The sequence below is a fragment of the Hirundo rustica genome, chromosome 2 (assembly GCF_015227805.2).
Source record: "Hirundo rustica isolate bHirRus1 chromosome 2, bHirRus1.pri.v3, whole genome shotgun sequence".
Lineage (NCBI taxonomy): Eukaryota > Metazoa > Chordata > Aves > Passeriformes > Hirundinidae > Hirundo > Hirundo rustica.
In genome coordinates, this window is record NC_053451.1 from 57,616,180 (window position 1) to 57,637,280 (window position 21,101).

General features: G+C 37.0%; 1 protein-coding gene across 2 annotated transcripts in view; it reads left to right on the plus strand.

The window, feature by feature from the left end:
• The window catches only part of VWA8 (von Willebrand factor A domain containing 8), a 189,629-nt gene that overhangs the window by 70,145 nt on the left and 98,383 nt on the right, over positions 1-21,101 (plus strand). For both annotated transcript variants that reach the window (XM_040054627.2, XM_040054626.2), the window contains exons 18-21: positions 887-993; positions 2,896-3,002; positions 7,648-7,719; positions 18,023-18,099. In XM_040054627.2, coding sequence (XP_039910561.1) covers positions 887-993; positions 2,896-3,002; positions 7,648-7,719; positions 18,023-18,099 — 363 coding nt within the window. The remainder of the gene's footprint in view (positions 1-886; positions 994-2,895; positions 3,003-7,647; positions 7,720-18,022; positions 18,100-21,101) is intronic.

Consider the following 21,101-nt stretch of genomic DNA (forward strand, 5'->3'; position numbering starts at 1 on the left):
AATGTGTCTTAGCAAATAATGCAATTGCTGTCTTGCTCCTTGAAGTTAGAAGTTTCTTTAAAAATATTTCAGTGGTATTCTCAAACCTGGAAGGTAAGCAGAAAGGACTTGGTACACTTTTTCCATCTTTATAAAGATACATTATATTATATAAATTAGGTCACCATTATCAGCATTGTTTCACTGTCTAAAAACACACAAAGGGGAGCCATATTAATGTCTAGTTTGACTTACATTTCATAGACACTTGATTTCAATTCTAAAAGCTGTATCTAGAAAAGTTATGAGGGTTTTGTTTGCTTTGGAATTTTGTTTGTGGCTTTTGGTTTGTCTGGGCTTTTGTGGTTTGGGGAATTTTTGGGGTTTTTTTCCCCTTTTCAAAAGAAAGTAAGTTGTTACCAAAAGGTTTGGAAAACTGAAAGGGTCTAGTTCTAGACACCTTAGAGCTTAATCTTTCTCTCTGGAAACTGAGATCCAAGTGAATTGAGTAAAGACAAAAGGTATTTCTAAAAAATAACTTTCTGTTGTGGTTCTTACTTGCAATGGAATGAGGACATTACATGCCTCCAGTTCTAAACCACCCTACGTTACAATCCTATTGCAATATTTGATAACACTGAAGCCTTTTAAAAAGAGTGCACCATCACAAGTGTAGTTCATTGCCTATGAAAGAAGCTTAATTCCTCTCCTTCAGGACAGCTGAAATGTGGAAGGCTTTTTATGAAAGGAATAGACATTCAGGGTTTGGAGGTGGAAGTGAATCTTCATTTTAGATTTTAGATTACACATTACATTAGATTTAGATTTTTAGATTACAGAAAATACTGCAAACTTTAAAACGAAACCCCCTTAAAATACAACCTCCCTATTATTCTCTTTCTTGTAGATTTTTACCAAACCTCGCCAGATCAGCTTTACATAAAAATCTGCAGGATTCTGGTATTGAAACAAGTCCAGATGACACAGAGAAATTAGAGGGAAAGGATTACACATGTAAGCTTCTGCTATTTTTTTTTTTTTCTGCTCTGCATGAATGTTATTCAGATTGCTGGATGTTTAAAGGTGTGTTAGTTATCCTCAAAATTAAATGTAATTTGCTTCAGTTATATCTCTGACTTCATTCTATCAGAATGCATTGCTGCTCTCAGTATGCTGTGTTGCCTGCTAAATTCACTGCTCATGTAATTTTGTTTCCTATCCTGTTTAAGTGTTTCTCACTCTGTAAGATCCATAGTCTCAGGCTTTTAGTCACTGATAGCTAGTCCTCTGTACAGTTACAGCCTTAGTTTGATCTTAACATTTCTCTGTTCTGGTTTTTTACCATTGCTTCTTTCTCTCCCATTAAAATCACCTTTGTTTTTTGAGATTGAGATTATTGTAAAAGTTTTGTGATATCATTTGCTTTCATTCTGGCACACACTTCTTTGTTTATCTCTTTATTCTCTTTAAATTGCTGTAGTAGTTGCATGTTACCTTTATCTAGCCAGGTTTTTGTTTCTTTGGCTTATCCAACTTGTACTCATTTGTAGTAGCCTTCAGGGCTATGCATATATTTCTGCTTCTGCCATTTTTCTCACTTTTACTTTCTCATTCCTCTGTGACCCCCTTCATGCTAGCTGTATATCTTTCCATATCCTCTGTCAGGCAGCATACTGTGAGCAATTTGCCATTTTTCATTCAATACATTTTTCCTTTCGTCTGCTTCACCAGTGTTCTCTGCTCTGGTTCTTCTGTATGTTTGTTCCCAGTTGTGTGATGTATTGGATTTCTCTATTTTTGCTGTTAGATCTTTGCAGTGGTAAACACATCTTTGGTTTTAATTCATGTGGATTCTATTTTTATGAATTTATTAATGTGTGTGTATATGGAAGTACATATGTAGATAGTAATATATTAATGGATATACAGTTTCTATTATATGCAGTATGTGTATGTAACTATATACAAATTTCTATGGAGCCATATGTATACATATATATCTGCAGTCATCTATGTATTATTATATCTCTTCTTCTCATTTTATATACATATAAAACTGTGTATACAACATAATTTGAACTCTTCCCAGGTGTGTGATGCCACCTGCTTACTTTTTTCTTTTTAAATCTAGATACATCCCCTTGAATTTTCTGTTTCTCTCTTTCATGCCATAAAGGCTAACAGCTAAAAACACCTGTCTAGAAATAAGAGTATTTTCAGTTTTATACCATGCTAGATTAAGAAATTAGTAGCAAAAAAAAATTGCTTATGTTACTGTTTATTTGTTATTTTTTTAAGTATGAATTTTTGGTTCTTTTGAGCTAAGAATTTTTTTTTTAATGTACTTTTTCTCTCAGAGCTATAGTTGAGGGATAGCTCAACTATGCAATGCTGAAAGGGAGGATCAGCAGTGGCTCTGTACTGTTGTGGTGGGTGTGTTCCCCCTCTCAGCTAAGCACCCACTCAGCCACTTGTTACCTCACCTCTGCACCTCACTCCACAGTGGGACAGGGGAACACAACAGAAGAATGGAAGTGTTAAATCTTGTGGATTGAGGAAATGTAGCCTAACGGTATTGATGAGGTTCCAGTAATACAGTGGGAGTGTGAAATTAGACAAAGGCAGTGGTCACAAGTTCTGGTGTTTCTTATGGTCCTTTTCCTGGAAGATCACCTTTTCATCATTTATTGTAATATACTTTACAGTTTTAAAGAGAATTTAAATTGATGATAATGCAACTTTTGTAAATGGATACTCTTCCAAGTGTTCTCTTTCTTTAGATAGAAATAATTTACTGCAAACCACAGCCTTGTTAAAATTTGTAAATCGTTACTTGTGGTTGTTGGATATTTATTGCATATCTGGTTAGAAGATGTTGTAAGAAATGCATTTGCTTGTTTCCTGAAAAACGACTAGGTGAAATAAAGAATGGGATTCTGAAGATAGGGTCTGTGACCATGCCAGTTTATAACTCAACTGAGAAAATGAAAGTGCCAGATGTTTTATTTTATGAAAATGCACAAGTAAGTACAAATCTCTGACTTCTGTGTTACAAAAGTTTGTTAAATGTGTACTAATGGGTATGCTCATATGTGTAGTAAATAATGTACTAACTAAATTTTAAGGATATATTTCTGAAGAAGCTTCTTTAGTCTTAAATTTTTCTTGTAACATTTGGTGGTCATTTCAGACACGTCTTCATTCCCGTGTGAAGAGATTGTAACAATCCTGTTGAATATTTTATTTGTGTTTACTGCTGCCAGACTGGTCCGCCCTTAGGGCTGGTTTGTAGATTGCATCCTGAAATGGTGTTTTACAGGCCTGTTGCATAAAGTTGTACCTCCCTGGGGTGGGTTGACCTTGACTGAACTCTAGGTGCCCACCAAGCTAGTCTATCATTCCCCTGGACAGGAGAGAGAAAATAGGCTGGAAGATAACTCATAGGTTGAGATAAGGCAGTTTATTAAGCAAAAGCTGGAGTTTGTGTATACACAATCAAAAAGAAAAGCCAACCATTTAATTCTCTACTTCCCATCAGCAAGTGATATTCAGCCACTTCCCAGGAAGCTGTGGGTTTCAGCACATTGGTGGTTGCTTGGGAAGAAAAACATACTAAATAACAAAGGTCCCCACTCCTACTCCTTTTCTTAGTTTTTGTATCTGAGCTGGTGTCGTGGTATTGGAATATAGCTGTGGTTACTTTGGGTCAGTTGGCCTAGGTGTGTCCTGTCCCAGGATCTTGCTTACCACAGACTACTGAGGAGACGAAGGACTGGGGAGACAGCGCTGATGCTGTGCCAGCCCTCCTCAGCAGAAGCCAAAGGTGTGTTATCAACACCTTTCCAGCTACCAGTGCAAGGCACTGCACTGTGAGGGCTGCTAGGAGAAAGTGAACTCACATAGTCATAGAATATGCTGAATTGGAAAGGGCTCAAAAAGACTGAGTCCACCTCCTGGCTCTGCACAGGACCATTCCCAAGAATAACATCATATATCAGAAAGCATTGCCCAATCACTTCTTAAACTCCGTCAGGCTCATGCTGTGGCCACTTCTCTGCATAGCCTGTTTCAGTGCCCAAACATCCTCACGAACCTTTTCCTGATATCCAACCCGTGCCTCCCCTGACACCACTTCAGGCCATTCCCTGGGGTGCTGTCACTGTCACCACAGAGAAGAGATCAGTGCCTCTCCCCTCATGAGGAAGTTGTAACTGCAGTGAGCTCTCCCCTCAGTCTCCTCCAGGCTGAACAGACCAAGTGACCTCAGCTGCTCCCCGTAGGGCTTCCCCCCAAGGCCCTTCACCATTGTCATTGCCCTCCTTTGGACACTCTCTAACAGTTTAATGTCTTTCTTAAACTGTGGCACCCCAAACTGCACACAGCCCTTGAGGAGAGGCTGCCCCAGCTCAGAGCAGAGCGGGACAATCCCCTCCCTTGCCCAGCTGTCAGTGCTGTGCCTGATGCACCCCAGGACAAGGCTGGCTCTCCTGGCTGCCAGGGCACTGCTGACTCCTGTTCAATTGCCATCAACCAGGACCCCCAGGTCCTTTTCCGTGGCACTGCTCCCAGCCTCTCATTCCTCAGTCTGTCTGTACATCCAGGGTTGCCCACCCCTGTGCAGAGTCTGGCACTTGCTCTTGTTAAACTTAAAAATTAGAGAGATTGTCCATCTCTCTAATTTGTCCAGGCCTTCCTGCTCTCAAGGGAGTCAACAGCTCCTCCCAGTTTTGTATCATCCATGAACTTGCTTGTTACCCCTTCCGTTTCTTTAGAATCCCTTCCAGGTCATTTATGAAGATGTTGAAGAGCACAAGGCTTAAGTTGGAGCCCTATGGAGCCCCACTACTGACTGATGTCTCCCCATTCATTATAACCCTTCGTGCTCAACCCATGAACCAGCTCCATCTCAGCCAGACCCAACACACTCCTCTGCATTAGAATTAATATTGCGTATTTGAAAAGCTAGGAGAATAGTACTTAGTAAATTAGTTATTGGAGTAGTTAATTATTTCTTTTAAATATTTTAACTTATTAATTAGACATTAATGTAAATTAGTTCGTAGTAATAGTAAAGAGTGGTTAGTGAATACAAGGAAGAGGAAGGGCTTTATGACTGTGGGTCTTTTGGTTTCTGTTTCTCCAGCATCCCTTTTGTAGAGCAGCTTTCTTCTCTGTCTAGCATGGAAGCCTCAAAACTGTCAGACGAAGGTAACCTTAGCAAGAGATTAACTCTCTTGGTTCCCTTTAGAATATTTTGCTACTGAAAGGCAACACTCAGAGCGTGATCTTGTGAAATGCTTTGCTTTTAGGGGCCTAGTAGTGGGTTTCCATTCTTTCTTTTCCTAGTATTTTTTCGTAACTCACTTAAAATTTTGCCCCAGAAAGACTATGCTACATGAGTATCACATATTAAAGGTGATGACAACCCATGCTAAGAGAACAGATGACAGACTTCTTAATCATCCTTGCTAACATTTCATGTGAGATTTTGTTCTGTGTTGCCATTTTGATAAAGGGCATAATTTGTGTCTGTTGGAAATTAAATCCTGAGTTCTCCTAGCACTTAACACCCATATTGCTTTTTCCACCTTCTTGCTTATAGCTTCAGAAAACCGTAGACAAAACTGTGTTCAGATTTTATTTGGGGAATCTCTGTTAAAACTGATGCAGAGAACAACCTGCTCTGTATCTGTCCTTGAATAGCTATGCCTGCTAAATGCTGAAAGAAACAGCAACCAAATACCAGTCAGGATAGATGTTCCAATTTCTAAATTAATTCTACTTTTATTTTCTTTATTGTTAGTTTGTAGTTTGGTCATTCAAGTGCTGTAACGATCATTTAACAAAACCTGCTGCAGAACGAATTTGATTTGAGTTTAGTGCAGTACTTCATTACCTGAAAGCTACAGAAATAAACTGAAAACAGAGAAAAATATCTGCCCTCAGCCCTTTGCAGTGCTGCACAGTGTAATGAAACACATAGATTTTTGCCTTTTTATGTTTGGTCTTGAAACAATTCACATTACAGTGAAATTTAATATTGCCATGGAACATTGCGGTTGTCCACAACAGGTGGCATAGGGATGGGAATAATTTTTTTATCTAATATGCCAAATGCCATTTTCAGACAAGGCATTGGGGAACATGGATTGATGAAGGTGATGGATGTGTCTAGTGACAAGTCCTTTGCATAAATAGCTAATATTAAATGTCTGCATGCATCATAATGCAATGCTAATTTAAGTCCTGGTACCAAAAAAAAAAAAAAAAAAAAAAAAAAAAAGCCAACAAAGAAGTATCAATACACAGTATTTCTTGTGGGTAAGCTGTTTTGCAGGGGAACCATAATGTAAGTGTATTTGTTCAATTCAGGATAAAAAAGTCATCAGAAGGATGTACTTGTGCCTTAGCAATAAAAATTAAAAATGTAATCAGTGTGTGTCATAAATGGACTTCCTAGAATTTGTCCTGCATCTGGTCAAATTTATTCTCCTCAGTTATAAATTTCTAGTGTATACACACATATCAAAAAATAGAATAATTTGCCTTTAAGTGCTCTCCTCAAATTATATATTGAGTATTCAGTAGTCTTTTGAAATGCCTGGTTAGGATTTCATGTTATTAAGCTGTGTTTACAAGAGTTTCTTTCCCCACCCCCAGCCTGCATTCTAGAGAGATTTGGAAATTTAAAATATCCTTCACAGAGAAACTGAGGGTTTCTATGCTCAGAAATTATAAGCAAGCTGCTGATTTTAATTTTTTTTTATTTTAATCAAGTACTAGAGATGAGATGAGACTGTGATTATTTAAAGACAATCATTCGTTTCTCTAAGTAGGTTGACTGACCTACTTACAGATGACCTATTTTTACTAGATACAGTGGAGAAATATACACTGCTTTACTGCGAGTAAAGTAGTCTGCATTGCCACATTATCCTGAAATCCTTTATATCCTTTTAAACAAACCATTTGTGAGAAACAAGGTTAAATAATGTACAGTGTGTGTTACCTTTTATGATATTGGATATATGTAGAAATATACCTCCAGCATTTTGGTTTCAATTAGGCACATATGAACTAATAATTAATAAAAATTGAATAGTTAGGCACATATGTAAGACACATATAAACACTTTCAGACTTGAGCATGCATTTTCCTATCTTTATTTTCCTTGAAAATAAAGTTTGATTAGAACAGAAAAAGTATATTTGTTATTAAGTTAGACCTGGTGTTTAATGTTTAATAGAATATATGTGAATAATTAACACGTGTCCTTTATTCTCTCTGTTTGGTTTCTGTAATGTTCTGCTAGGATATTGCTGGAAAATTGGCATAAACAAAAACAAAGTTCTTCCACTCTGGGTGATAGGCATTCAACTAGCATAAAAGGAAGCATACAAGGAATGATTATAGTTAATTAAAAGTATTTAGGGAAATCAGATGCCCAGAATGAATTTGAGCAGAGGATGTAAATGCTTCATTGTTCTAGTCACTGGATATATTGCCTCTGCTGTTATTGGCTGAGAGGCTCCTGCCTGTAAGTATAAAATTCAGAAATGTTTGGCCCCAAATCCTTGAAGTTAGGATTCTATTGTACCACTGTCATTAGTGAATGCATAAACTTGAGAGCATAAAATCACGTGAAAATTGCGGTTTTGTTTCTCTAGCATATGATGGTAATGGAAGATATGCTCAAGGACTTTCTGCTGGGAGAACATCTTCTTTTAGTTGGCAATCAGGTGAGTTAAATATTTCTTGCAATGCGTGGAATGAACTCGTTATTCAATAATGAAATTAAATCTTTGTTTTGCTTCTTTGTAATTTCATTCATTTCTACTACTGAGGTATTTGGCCTGTTTTTCAATTCCTTATTTAACAGTGTCCAAGGGTTTTATGGGCACACATTTGTGGAAAATGTAAATGCTATAAATGTGTTTTATATGGCTGTCAGAATAAAAATCAAGGCATTAATCACAGAATATTCTGAGTTGGAAGGGACCCTATAAGGATTATCAAAGTACATCTCCTGGTCCTGCTAAGGACCATCCTCAAGAATCATATGCTGTACCTGAGAGTATTGATCAAATGCTTCTTGAACTCTCAGGCCTAACCATTCCCCTGGGGAGCCTGTTCCAGTGCCCAAACACCCTTTGGGTGAAAAACCTTTTTCAGATATCCAGTCTAAACCTCTCCTGACATACTAAGAGCTATATGTTCATCATTATAATTAAAATCTTCAGTTAATGGCTTTGGTTATCCTTTTTGACTTATCAAGCCACTCCTTTAAAATCTCCAGTGGTAGGTAAGAGGTGTACGCTTTAGAATTACCTAAATCTTATTGATAGCTAAATATTAATTTTCTCTAAAAGAGTAACATATTTGTATAGTTCTTTGACTAGTATCTTTGCTGATCAACACTTTATGGGCGAGGTTGTTTTTTCTCCCAAAAAGTAATCCCCCTTTAGTTTAGCTGTCCCTTACCAAGGATACAATACTTTTTTTAGCAGATGTTTCTCTTTTTGTTTTGCAATAGTCTTTAGAAAATGTCTATTACAAAGCAATAATGATCTAACCAACATGGCAATGAGTATAAAATGTTAGTTATAATTAATGTGCATTTTGACATATTGAAGTATGGTCTCATCTGTTTAGCATCCTTGTTATCAACTCGAATTTACAAATATGATGTATTTGAAACCTGGATAATGCCAGCTTCTCCAAAAGGTTTAATCTCTTCATAAATAGAAATTGATCTATTTCATAAATGAAACAAGATCTGTTTATTCTATTTGATAAACAGTGCTGTCTGTGCCTGCTTCCAAGCTGATATTGAAAATGTTATGTAGTACAGATTGCCTGCAGCACCTGCTGTGAAGGAATAGCAGGAGTGGGCTGAACCACAGGAAAATGGAGGCAGGGACAGAGTCCTTAAGGACAACTTTTGTAGTCCCTCGGTGCCAAAGCAAGAGTAGCAGGTCTGGGGACAGCAGCCATGGTCCTCCAAGTGCTCAGTGGCTGCCAGACAGGTCCATGATGAATGAGGCTAGTCTGAGATCGAGCTGGGAAGTCAAGTCGGCAGGTCCAGGCTGGGATGAGCAAGACAACAGGGCCAAGCTCGTCATCACCACAATGCAGGTTGGGAAGGAACCAAGGAAAGGATTTGAATGTAAATGAAGCTCCCAAGACATGGGGGTCAAAATGAACCATGGCAAGGCAGGAAAACCATGTCAGAGCTGACCTTCAACACCAACAAGTAAAACCATAGGCATGGGGAAAGAGCTTGTGTAGACCAGTGGTACAGTCAGAGCCTCATTTTTCATGAAATGAAAAATGCCTCATTTTTCAGAAAATTTTGAAGGCTATGCAAGTACAATTAATAGGATATAAGGTATTTTTCTGGCAATTGTATTCTCATATCTAATAATTTAACGTGTGCCACATTTTCCCCCCATCTTTTGAGTCTCTAATTGAAGAGAGCATTAAAAGATTTGACTGGATTGAAGTATTGGAACATATTGCTCTGATTCCAGACGTCAGCTCAGCTATACCATTAAGTTGGAAAATTGGTTGATTTGCTAAGCTTTCTCTTTGGCAAATCAGCAATACAGTTGTTTTTGTTTGTTTGTTTGTTTTTTAATTGCTAACATACTTTTGAGTACTTCCAGGTTTACTCTTTATGCATTCATTCCACAGTTTTTATGTGTGCCTAAGAAGAGGCCAACAGGCTTTTTCCTTTCAGAATACTGTTTTTAAGTTTGAGATGCTGTATTTGCCATTCTGCAGTCTTTCAGAACCACAGCCGTCATTCTTCATTTCTCAGGAATGATCACTAACCATTTAGAAATTCCTTGGCTAGTTCCTTAAATATTTTACTGTAAATTCGTGCAGCTTGTGATGAATCATTCAACTACTTTAAAAGCAACCATATTACATCAATTGTGCTTTCATGCGGTATGTGCAAATACCTCATTGAAGATATTAGACTTTTCATCCATTTTTTGTAAACAAATTGATTTTTTAAAAGTTTGGGTTTTGGGGTTTTTTTTTCTGTTCCGTTACCTTTATCAGTTCAGTCTGAATAAGAAGCTAGGGGTTTGTGATTCTTTGATATATACATTAGTATGTACTCGTGTTTCCCATTTGGAAGAAATAGATAATGATTTTGAGGAGATACAAAGTACTCTTTTGAGCTCCTTTCTGTTAAACTTCTTGTTAGTGAATGAGTGAATCATGGAAATTCAGTGTAATAACTGAAAATTCAAATTCTCTGAACCTGGGTATTTCAAAACATAGGACTAACATCCCTTTGAATGCTTGTGTCATTTCCTAAATATTTTATTGAGTTGGCATTTACCTTAGGACATAGTTTGATCTTTCAAAATGATGACTCTGTAAGTGAGTATCTCCATTCAACTGTGATTTAACGTGCAAGGCTTGACCTGGAGTCTTTCTTTTAGAGTCTGGATTTGGTTTCGGTTGGTTGACTAAATGTAGTTTTCCACCTTTGCCTCTTTTGTTTGCCCAGCACATGTACACACACAAAATTCCTGTTAGCTGAAGGCCTCTGTCTTTTCGAAGTCTGTAAATGTAGTTTCTTCTATAAATCTAAGAGCTGAGTGATAAGAGTCCTTTCACCAAGATTGTTTTGAAGATACAGACTGACGATTAGTATCAGTAAATTATTATTAAATTATCTTTGTGGATATTAGGGACTGGCTTGCTTAATGAAACTGAGGAGAGTTTAAAGACAAGTGTTAGATGCCAGCAGATATTTTTAGACGTACTCGGCGTCTAAAGTAAATTACTTTACAATACTTCATTCATGTTTGTTCCCTGGGGCTTATATGACCCAGAATATCACAGTATGTGAAGTTTTTACATGAGTGAAATATAAATATTTTACAGTGATTGATTATTTACTTTGGATGTTAACTGGACTGTGTTTCCATTTATTATACAAACAAACAGGTTGTTTTGAGTTCAGTGGATAGATATGAATTTTCAGCTATGAAACAGCTTCCAAGTAAAGGACATGCCAGTGCCTTAACTGGGTTCTAATGTTGCTTCCTCAATGAGCCTGTAGTCTGAGCATGAATGAGACCATCCATGACCATCTACAGTTTTTCAAAGCACCTGCCAAGCGTCTTCTTCTTTGGCTGAGAGTAAGAAGCTGCATATTATTCTCACACCAGCAGGCAAAGAAGAGCAAGAGCCCTCAGTTATTTCAAATGTTGCAGTGACTGTTTATGGACTTATTAAATACAGGTCTTGCAGTGGCTTTTGACCTTCATGAAACATACTGGAGTAGTGATTCTTACTACCTAGGAAAATTTTAGGCTGTGTTTTTGTGATATTTTTCCTGATGGACAGTGTGCAGTTCATGGATTGGTCACTACTTGCTGTCTTTTACTGTCTCTTTGGATTTTCTTTGGCAAATGCAAGAGAAACTATGTTAAAAAGTGGAAAAAGTTGGAAAAGAGCATTGGCTGAAATAATTTTATTTTGTCTCACAAATCTAAATGTTAAATATAATATTTCCCAAATTGTTGCATTTGGAGGTTATGTAAAGAGATGTGTTGGATGCTTTCATCTTTCTAGACATAGGTGAGGTCTTGGCAACCATGGGCTGTCTTTGAAAATACCAAACATAGTACTTATAGTTACATAGGATATGTGGCTTTCTGGATAGAGAAGACTCACAGCTCCTTCACTTTTGAATTGTTTTATTGCCTTCAAATTCTAAAACACCAAACAACATGTTAGGCAAAATTGAAGTTATTTTATTTGGCATTATTCTGTTGCCATGATAATATTGAGTGAGCTTTTCAGAAGCAGAATGAAGAATTCTATGAAGGTGCTAAATGTTGTAAATAATCTGGAAGAACCTCTGGTAGCCCTCGTTAAATGTGTTGATGTGAACCCACAGTAAGTAGACTATCAGAAATACATGAATTATGAGTGCTGTGTCTAGCCTACGAAGATGATGAGTAGACTGGAGTATCTCTCTTATGAGGAGAGGTTGAGGGAGTGGGGGCAGTTTAGCTTGGGGAAGGGGATCTTGTCAATGTAAACAAATACTCTAAGGGTGGATGTCAAGACAATGGGACCCAATTGTTTTCAGTGGTGCTCAGTGATAGGACAAGGGCAGCGGACACAAACTGAAGTACAAGAAGTTCCATCTGAATTTGAGGAAAAACTTCTTTACTGTGAAAGTGAAAGAGCATTGGAACATGCTGCCCAGAGAGGCTGTGAAGTCTCCTTCCCTGGAGATTCTCAAAACCCTCCTGAATGCAATCCTGTGCAACCTGCTGTAGGTGAACCTGCTTTAGCTGGGCAGCTGGACTAGATGATCTCCCTTCCAATCCCAACTATACTGTGATTAAAATAACTTAGAAATGTAATGGCATTCTGGTACATTTGCTAATATATTTCCCTGACAGAAGAATGTAATTTCATCCTTTCTGCTGCCTTTCTTTAACTGGGAGATCAACTTACATGAATTCTTGGGCTCACACTAGGAATTTATTTTATTCTTGAAGAATTTAGTAGGACAAATGATTGAGCCTTTCTTAAAGATATTTAAAATTACATGCTTGATTAGATCTTTTCTTCTAATATAATATTTATATTCCTAACTTCTTGTAAAATTTAATTAAGTACAAACTGAGAGTGTAATAATATCAGTCATCAAAAAACTGGAAACTGCAATTGCTTGGCATTTCAGCTTTTCTAGAAATAAGTCTTGTTTTCCTGCTTAAACTTGTTTTAAAATAGACAGCTTCCTCTAGTCAAGAATGTACTATCCTAAACCAATTTTTTATTATTATTGTGAGCATGAAGAAACTGAGCTCCAAATGAGCTAAATTGGGCCAAATACTATGATATTTCTTGTCTAGGGAATTAGGTATGACAGTTGTAGAAAACACAGAAAATATTTCTCTTCGTCTTGGTACAGTCAGTGTGTACACATATGAGAACAGGCATGCTTTTTAAATATGTCTCTGCTTACGGTATTGCTTTCTGCCTTTACACATTAAATTGGAGAATTTAAAAATAAGCAGTTAATTGACTTTTCTTTTGGATATTTATTGTCTTTCTTTCCATCATAAACTTTTCATATGCTCCGCTCCATTAGACCACAGTTGTCTTACCTCACTGGAAATGCAATGATTGTATTTAGCCTGACAGGGCTCCGGGTAGAAAGGCTCTGGTTGTACTTAAGGTCAGAAAAAGGCATAAACTCTATAAGCTTGTCTAGAACTACAGTCAGAGGTGTATCCAGAGCACTCCATTCATGATTCCTATCAGAGAATTAAGTTGATTCATATGGTGTTTTCTTCTTTTGCTGTCACTATAATTTTTGTGTGCTCCAGATGATAAACTTGTAATAAAAAATTGTGGTACTAAACCACAGAACACTTACTTTTGTAACTGATAAGTATGTACGTTGCAGCTGGGGCAAGAGTTAAAATCACCACTGCTTTTGCACAATTATTTAAATTTGGTGCTGTCATTCAAGTAAGGTAGCCATGATAGGGTTGATTGCAGTGGTCCTCTGGTAGCAAGGTCTAGAATCTGTTGGTGGCACACTTTCTGCAGTTATTAAAATGCATTATTCACATTTGTTCCAAGCAGGGCTTCTCAATACCTGGAGTGTGTGAAATAATTCTGCATAGGTGCTGCAAGTTACTTTGCTGATAATAGGACATTTTGTGAAAAAACAGAGATACATCCTCTGGTCTAAAAATCTCAGCCTCTGCCAAAATATACATGTTACAAATCTCTTTGCTGACAGAAGCATGCAAGCTGTGGCCATGAAAGGTGGTTTGGTGCCAGACCCAGTGTTAGAAGTGGCATGTTATCAAAAGTGTTTTCACTTTCTTTATTTTTTTTCATTGTTCAGCGAAAAGTTTTTGTGGAAATGATAATACGACACTTTCTATGACATTAGAAACTGAGAAGTCTGACATGAAGGTTCTGTGTACTAAAATTGTTAACTCGAATTTGTCTTTCATTCTCTAAAAATGCAGTTTTAAAATGAAACTTCTTAAGGTCAAAAAGTGATAAAATGCTTTTTTACCAGTTTCAAAATTTGTTTCATTCTTTGTAATGAAACGTGCTCTGATATGGAGAAGGTGTGATTGCAATGTTTCAGCTGAAGGGCAGTACTGAAGAGCACAACATGGCAACCTCTTTAGCTGCTTCAGTATGACCTGCAAATCATTTAAAAGAAAATAAAAATGAGGCAGCATGGTTTAGGTTTTGTTGTTGTTGTTGTTTTGTTTTGTTTGTTGTTTGTTTTTTCTAAGAGGCAGACTGTTAATTTCAAAAACTTGGGTCCAGTTCCTTTGGACTATAACTTTATTGTCTTTATTTGACCTGTGCAGGGGATAAATTTGTCCCACTACTGCTTGTCAGGTCTGCATCCTGAATTGCAAAATGCCTCCTGGGACTTATAACAACTTTGTTTATATTTGAAACTGCAGCTTCTACTAGGAAATTAAGCCATTTCATCCTTGGTAGCAAGTGTTTACAGTGTCGGTTAGAAGGATTTTTAGCTAAGGGATTATTTTCCATTCTAATTGCATAATTTCTTGTTTGTTATTCATTAGTGCAGATATTTACTTCCCATTTTTTCTATTTCAGTTATCCCATATGTCTGATGGAGTAAAAATTGTTTAATATTTGCTTTCTGAAGTATTTTTATTCTGTTCAGCTGAAACACCAACACAGATGTTCTTTTCTCTCTAATTAGCATATGTTTATATTTCTGTTAAATTAAGTAACTGCAATAGTGTGTATATAAATAGCACACAGCAAGTGTAAATGTCAAACTGGCTTGTCCTCTGAACATTACCTTAGGCTGCAATGATTGCAAAATTACATGAGATTATGTTCTGAATCCAATCCAAGTTCAGCTCAGTCTTTTAGTATGTTCATGTGAAAAGTAATTCAAGTTATTCCTGTTTAAATAGGTAACTGCTAGCTGTGTGAGTGTCTGTCCAGAAGATCCAGCTTGATCTTCAGCAGTCAGGGCAAAGGATGGTGACTTTGTTGCCATTTTTGTAATTTCTTGTTTCTTAAGTGCCTGTAACTAGGGTTGGTTTGGTCAGTTGTTTTTCCAAAATGTGTTAACATTTTCCACGTCTTGTTCACTTGAAGACTACTACACATATTCTTTATCCATTGGAAGTCAGCTGAATTTGCAACAAACCTGCTCTTTTTGGCCTTACACTAATGCATAGTACTTAAGGAACAAAGTCGTCCAAGCTCTCATTTTTTGCAGTTTCTTAATGGTGCTAAAGAGCCTTCTGAATATCTTTGGTCTCTTCCTTCCTTTCTTTTATATTGTGACTTCTCAGTGTAGTAGCTGAGACCAAGAGGAATGGTATCTTGTCATGAAGTAGGAATGTAGAGGGATGGAATCAAAAAAGCTTTGATGTGAACTTTGCTCCAGCTACTGTTGCCAACCAAAGATTTTATGTGGTACACCACAGCCTCTGTGAAGGCACACAGTGTACCCTCTAAAGCAGTTCAGTCTGGAAGTTGGGCAATGTTAACTTGTTTATAATAGCTAAAACCTGGTGGGAATGCCTTTTGGCTTTTACATACTGCATGCACCTTTTAAAAAATGTATGATGTTCTGAAATTGAAGTATACTTAAGTAGAAGGAGATACCTGGAGACTGTGGCAAGATGCACAGATTAAAATGAAGAAGGGGTGAGAGTGGTCACGGCACAGCTCCCAGTGACTTCACTGGGTTACTTTGGTAACTGTGCTCTTTCCCTTCCTCCGCAGCAGCCCTCAACCATGCTTGTGTCCTCTGAGGGTTCTTAGAAGTGAGGTGCTCTCCTCTTAACACACTTACTGATGGTAACAACAAATACGCAAAAGCAGTTGTTTGGTCCTCTTTCTGCTGGAGTGGGAGAAGAAGAAAAACACTAGCAGTACTATTTTGTAGTTGGGAAAAAATATTTTTTTCAGGCATAATTCTAAGAATCTATCGTAAACATAAAAACCACATGCTCTTTCTGTTAATGCACGTGAACACCAGTTTTCTTTTTTTAATTACAGTAACGACTTTGCTTAATATTTAGTATGTTTTACATTGATTCAGTATGTTGATATATTTCATCATCTTTCTACTTGCCACATCTGGCTGGAGTCCCACTCTGCTCTGAAACAGGATATGCAATCTGCTTGGGATCGGTACAGAAACTCTGTGCAGACATCTGCCCAGCCATCTTTAGCTCTCTTAGGAAAGGAAGCTGCTTTCAGCATGGGTGTTTTGTGCTTGACATTGGAAATATTCCTGTTTATTCACCCATTTATGATCTGACTGCAAGTAGCAGGAAACATATGTGAATAAAACTGTCTGTGTGCACCACTAGGGGATTCTTAGCCTGTTTCTGGTTACTTTTAACGTCACTGATAAAATTTCTGAACTTGCATATTTCCTCCCAAGTAAGTATGTCCTATAAGTTCCTGCAAGAACCTCTGAGCACAATTTCACCCCTGTTCACTGCAGTGGAGAATTGTTTCAGGTGACAGTTTTCAGAAACTACTGGTGAAAGGTGTTAAGTGTGTTGCAGCTTCTTACTACACCTATATAAAGCTGTAGATTCTTCTGAAAAATCAGATGGAAGAAGATTTGTGAGGAGGCATGTGGCAGAACACTAACAGAGTTGGCTCTTCTGTGTGGGAGTCAAGTCTGCAGTAGAATGTAGGTAGTTCTATTTTTGTCTCCTCTGCAGTATTTTTTCCTCTGCTCTCATGGTGAGAACTCTCCTTCTGTGATTTCATTATACATATGTGCATGATTCTCCATTCTTACAAATGTAGTCAGAGACTGTGTATAATGTGGTCCCATTTTAAGAAGCTTAAACAGTTTGCAATTCTGCAGCTGGCAGTTACCATCACTCAGCTAGAGCTTACAGTCATAAATGTCATAACTTGCAGCTCTGAAGGCTCCTATTGTGTTTTAAGGCCAAGTGAAATAGATTAGTGAATCTCAAATTGGTTTAATCTAATCTCTTTAATCTTTCTTTGGGTTATATTTATCTTCTTTACACTGGTGTAGACTACTAGATACATTCATGCAGTCAGAGTGAGAATCTCAGCAGAGGGATAGTGTCTTGTCAAATAGCTATTGGTTGGTCTATAATTGAGCTTTCCTTTCTATTGTTACCTTTTTCTTTGCAGTCTGCAGCCACCTCCTTACAGGAGGGATAAGAATTTCTGTATTTGAGCTGTCATCTTGGTCTGCATCTACATTAGCGTTTCAGACCAGTTCTAGAATGTATTTTTGAAGGGAATCTCCTTACTGCAGTTCAGTACATACTCACCTTTCTTGATGAGGATGAAGTGGAGGATGTTCCCCAGCAGCCCACCTAATTTGTGCTCTTTGATAATTCCTTCCCAGGGACCAGGGTAGACCTGGACTGAAATACCAGTTCCTAAAATGTTTTTATAGGACGCAGCAGGGTGTTGACAACACCTAATTAACTGTCATCATTTTCTATAGTTTGCTAATGCAGACATCCTTCATTAGAGTTATAGATCAGTTTTATCTCCAGCTGAATTCTGATTCCATCTGGGTCTCTTTTTGTAACTCCAGTGGAATGGGATCGGTAGCTATTACCAAGGCTGTGCCCAAATTCGATGTGACAGTTAAAGGGTGTTTCCTACGACCACGAAGAATTAACTTTGCCTGTTAAGTGCAAGGCAACTTTGTGGAATAAAAATGCTGGAAAAACTTGTGTTAGTTAAAGGATGCTCAGCATGTGTGACATAGCTCTAGGGGCACAATCCTATTTCTGGTTATTTCAAGTAAAACAGATAAGTATTTTGTGAATATATATATAAAATAAATTCCATGTAATCAATTTGTGTTCAGAATTTTCTGAAATAGATTGAAGTTGTATTTTCCTATGACAGAGTATGGAGAGTATTTTAACCATTTTGGCAAATTATTTTTTGTCTTTATAACTCTTAAAAATGTACTTCTGTATTATGTCTTAATGTCATATTTGTTTACTGCAGGGTGTTGGGAAAAACAAGGTTGTCGACAGATTCCTTCACCTTTTAAACAGACCCAGAGAGTATTTACAGCTGCATAGGTAAGAATGTGTTAGATTTCCATCCTTTTTGTTTTTAGTCAAATTTCTCATGTTATTAAAACTCATGTTTCTGAAGTTTAATGTCTTACTGTTTGATCAAAGACCCCCTATTATGGTAAGTGGCACACAGACCACAGGAATGTGTCTGGCAGAGGCAATAAGCTGACAGGTGGAGGAGTGGGTACAACAATGTGATGCAATCACCATGTTTGATGCATGAAGAAGTAGAAGTCAAAGTGTGCTGATGCTAAACTTTGTTCAAAAGCAAGTTATATTTTGCTGTCATTTCTGGAAAGATTTCCCTAAGCATGAGGTATTGTGTGAAGGGTGTTTGAATATATCACTCATCAGACAAGAAACATTTTACATAGTAAAGCATTTTTGGCTTTTTTCCTTTGGCACTCCCGTTAAGTGCATGTATTTCTTTCTTATCCATAAAAGTTTGGATTAGAAAATTGCATCATAAACTAAAAAACCAGACTTCAATACAGTAAACCAACTGAAAACAATTGAAATGCTGAAATAATAGGAAATTATATGCCTGGTTTTTATGACATGAACTTGAAACTAATAAATGGAAATACAGGATAAATATGTCTAGAAGACTCATTTTCAATTGAACTGAATCCCATTTCAGCTCCATTCCTAATCTTTATCTCTTTGTCTTCAACTTCCTAGCTTCATCACCTTGTCTTGTTCCAAAAATCTCTGCTTTTTAAATAGTGCTAATAGAAATTTTGATCTTTGGTATTTTGCTCATTAACAATGCAGTCTTTGTAACACTTTCTCTCTCACTTTCTCACCCAGATTTTTGTCTTCAAATGTCTTGTACTTGCATTCCTGATACTTGGATAGCTCTATCTCATTACTTTTCTACTGCTGTTTTCCTTTAAACTACCTATTCTAGATTTCCATCACTTCTATATGAAATACTGCTTTTGTGACCTCCTACTTTCAGCTTTGCATTAACTTTCCGACTTGGAGGAGCCGTCCATTTTGTCTGGATAAAATACACTGGGATTTTTGCAAATCCCGATTATGTCACAAAGTACTACAGTGTTTCTGTCCTTTTATGTGTTCTCCAGTGAGATGTAATGAAGCCAAACAATGCTTTAATATGAATTCATATAGCTCAGAGCTTATTGTATAAGCACCATGTTTGGGGTTTTCATGTGGCTGTAGAATGTATAAATTGCAGCATGCTAGTTGAGACATCACGAGGAAGAAAAATGTGTATTTATTGTCTTGCCAATACAGTGTTCTATAGTCTCGATAAGATACTGCTTATGATTACAGGGGGTTAGAAATAGGTTGAAGTAGAAAATGAAGGAGAAAATGATGAGCAGTCCTATGCAGTTTTACAAAAATAATTTGTGAATATAGAAAAATCAGAAATTTCTATTTCCTGCATTGCATTTTGAAATACTATGTGGAGAACAAAGTCTATATAATACTTTGATTATACTTTACAAGGTGTTTAAACAAGGATTACAGTATTGTTAGTGCACTCTTCTGGATTCAAAACAAAGTAAGAGCAAGTTTACAAAAAACACAAACAGTTTCCTAGTAAATTTTTACGTGCTTTGTGGGGGAGATTCAGTCAGTAGCTCATGGCTTAGTTGTACTTTATTAGAAAATATTCTACAATGTGCACTTCATCTTTGATAGCCCTGTGTGTTTCTTCAAATTTCCTAGTTAGCTACTGTAAGTACCTTAAAGGATGCCAAGGAAAGTATTTCTAAATATAATGCTTTTAACGGTGCTTGTATACCTGAATTGCAGAACTTGACAGATTTGTTAGGGTGGGTTTTTTTGTTGGTTTGGGGTTTTTTTACTGTCTTGATGAAGGAGTGTAAGGGGTTCTGCTGTTCTATCTCTACATATGTTCAATGACATTCAAGCGCGGAGTATTTATCTTAGAGGCAATAAGCTATTACCAGGAGTAATTTTGAAATCTCCCATTTTATGTCTTGCCCTTCAAGAGGATGAGAAATACAAGACAGAAAAAGGAATGTGTTTTTCCTTAAACTTCCTTTCTGACATCTGTATTTACTTGCTCTGCAACTTACTCATATGGGAAGGGTCAGCCTGCCCTAAAGGTAGTGATTGCTTATGGAGGTTATAAATCATTTCCCTTAACCTTTCATAGAGCATCTCATTGAAAAATTTTATATTCTTGAAATTTGTAAATCTTATGAATCATTTCAGTACCATAAAGCAGAAAATCTTAATGGAAGGAAGCTGCAATTAGATTCAATAATGACAGAAATTAAGAAGAAATGTGTGCTTATGAATTATTTTAAAATTTGGCTACTTTCTCTTGCATGCTTCCTAATATTAGCAGCTGATCGGAAGTTGACCAGCTCTCTCTCATTGCATTAATTGTGGGGTTATGGAAGCAGGTAATATGGCACAGGCTCAGCACAGCCTCTTCCTAGGAACTGCACTTATGAAGCATTTTGCTGCTTTTCTGTGTTAAGGAAGAACTTTCATCTGCCACGATTTCCGTGTCACTCCTTTCCTACAAGAGTAAGTTTCAGCAGAAAAAGTCCAGATCTTGTTTATCCTCCTGGCATGGTTGTCTCCATTTTGTTTATCCAGGACACCAGCTACATGTTACAGAATGAACAACAGGTTTACCTTGTCTAATATTAAAGAACTTTTAAGAGTTCTTTATAGAAATTAAACATGTACTGGTTTTACAGCCAGTAACTAAGAAACTGTCTCTAAGAAAATTCAATGTCTTCTCAACTAATGTAACAGAGTCAAGTATTTGTGTTGCTTCTAAATTAGTGAACTCTGGAAAGCCTCATTATTTTATGAACCTTTCTGTTACTACTTTTGCTACCTCTCCTGTGAATGATGTGGAAAGAATTTACTAGTGGTTCTACGCAAAAATCTGAATCAGAAATTTGGTAGACTAAATTGGCTTTTCATTAAATCAGGAAAATATTTTTCATGGAAATTTGGAATCACAGAATCATAGAGTGTGCTGAGTTGGA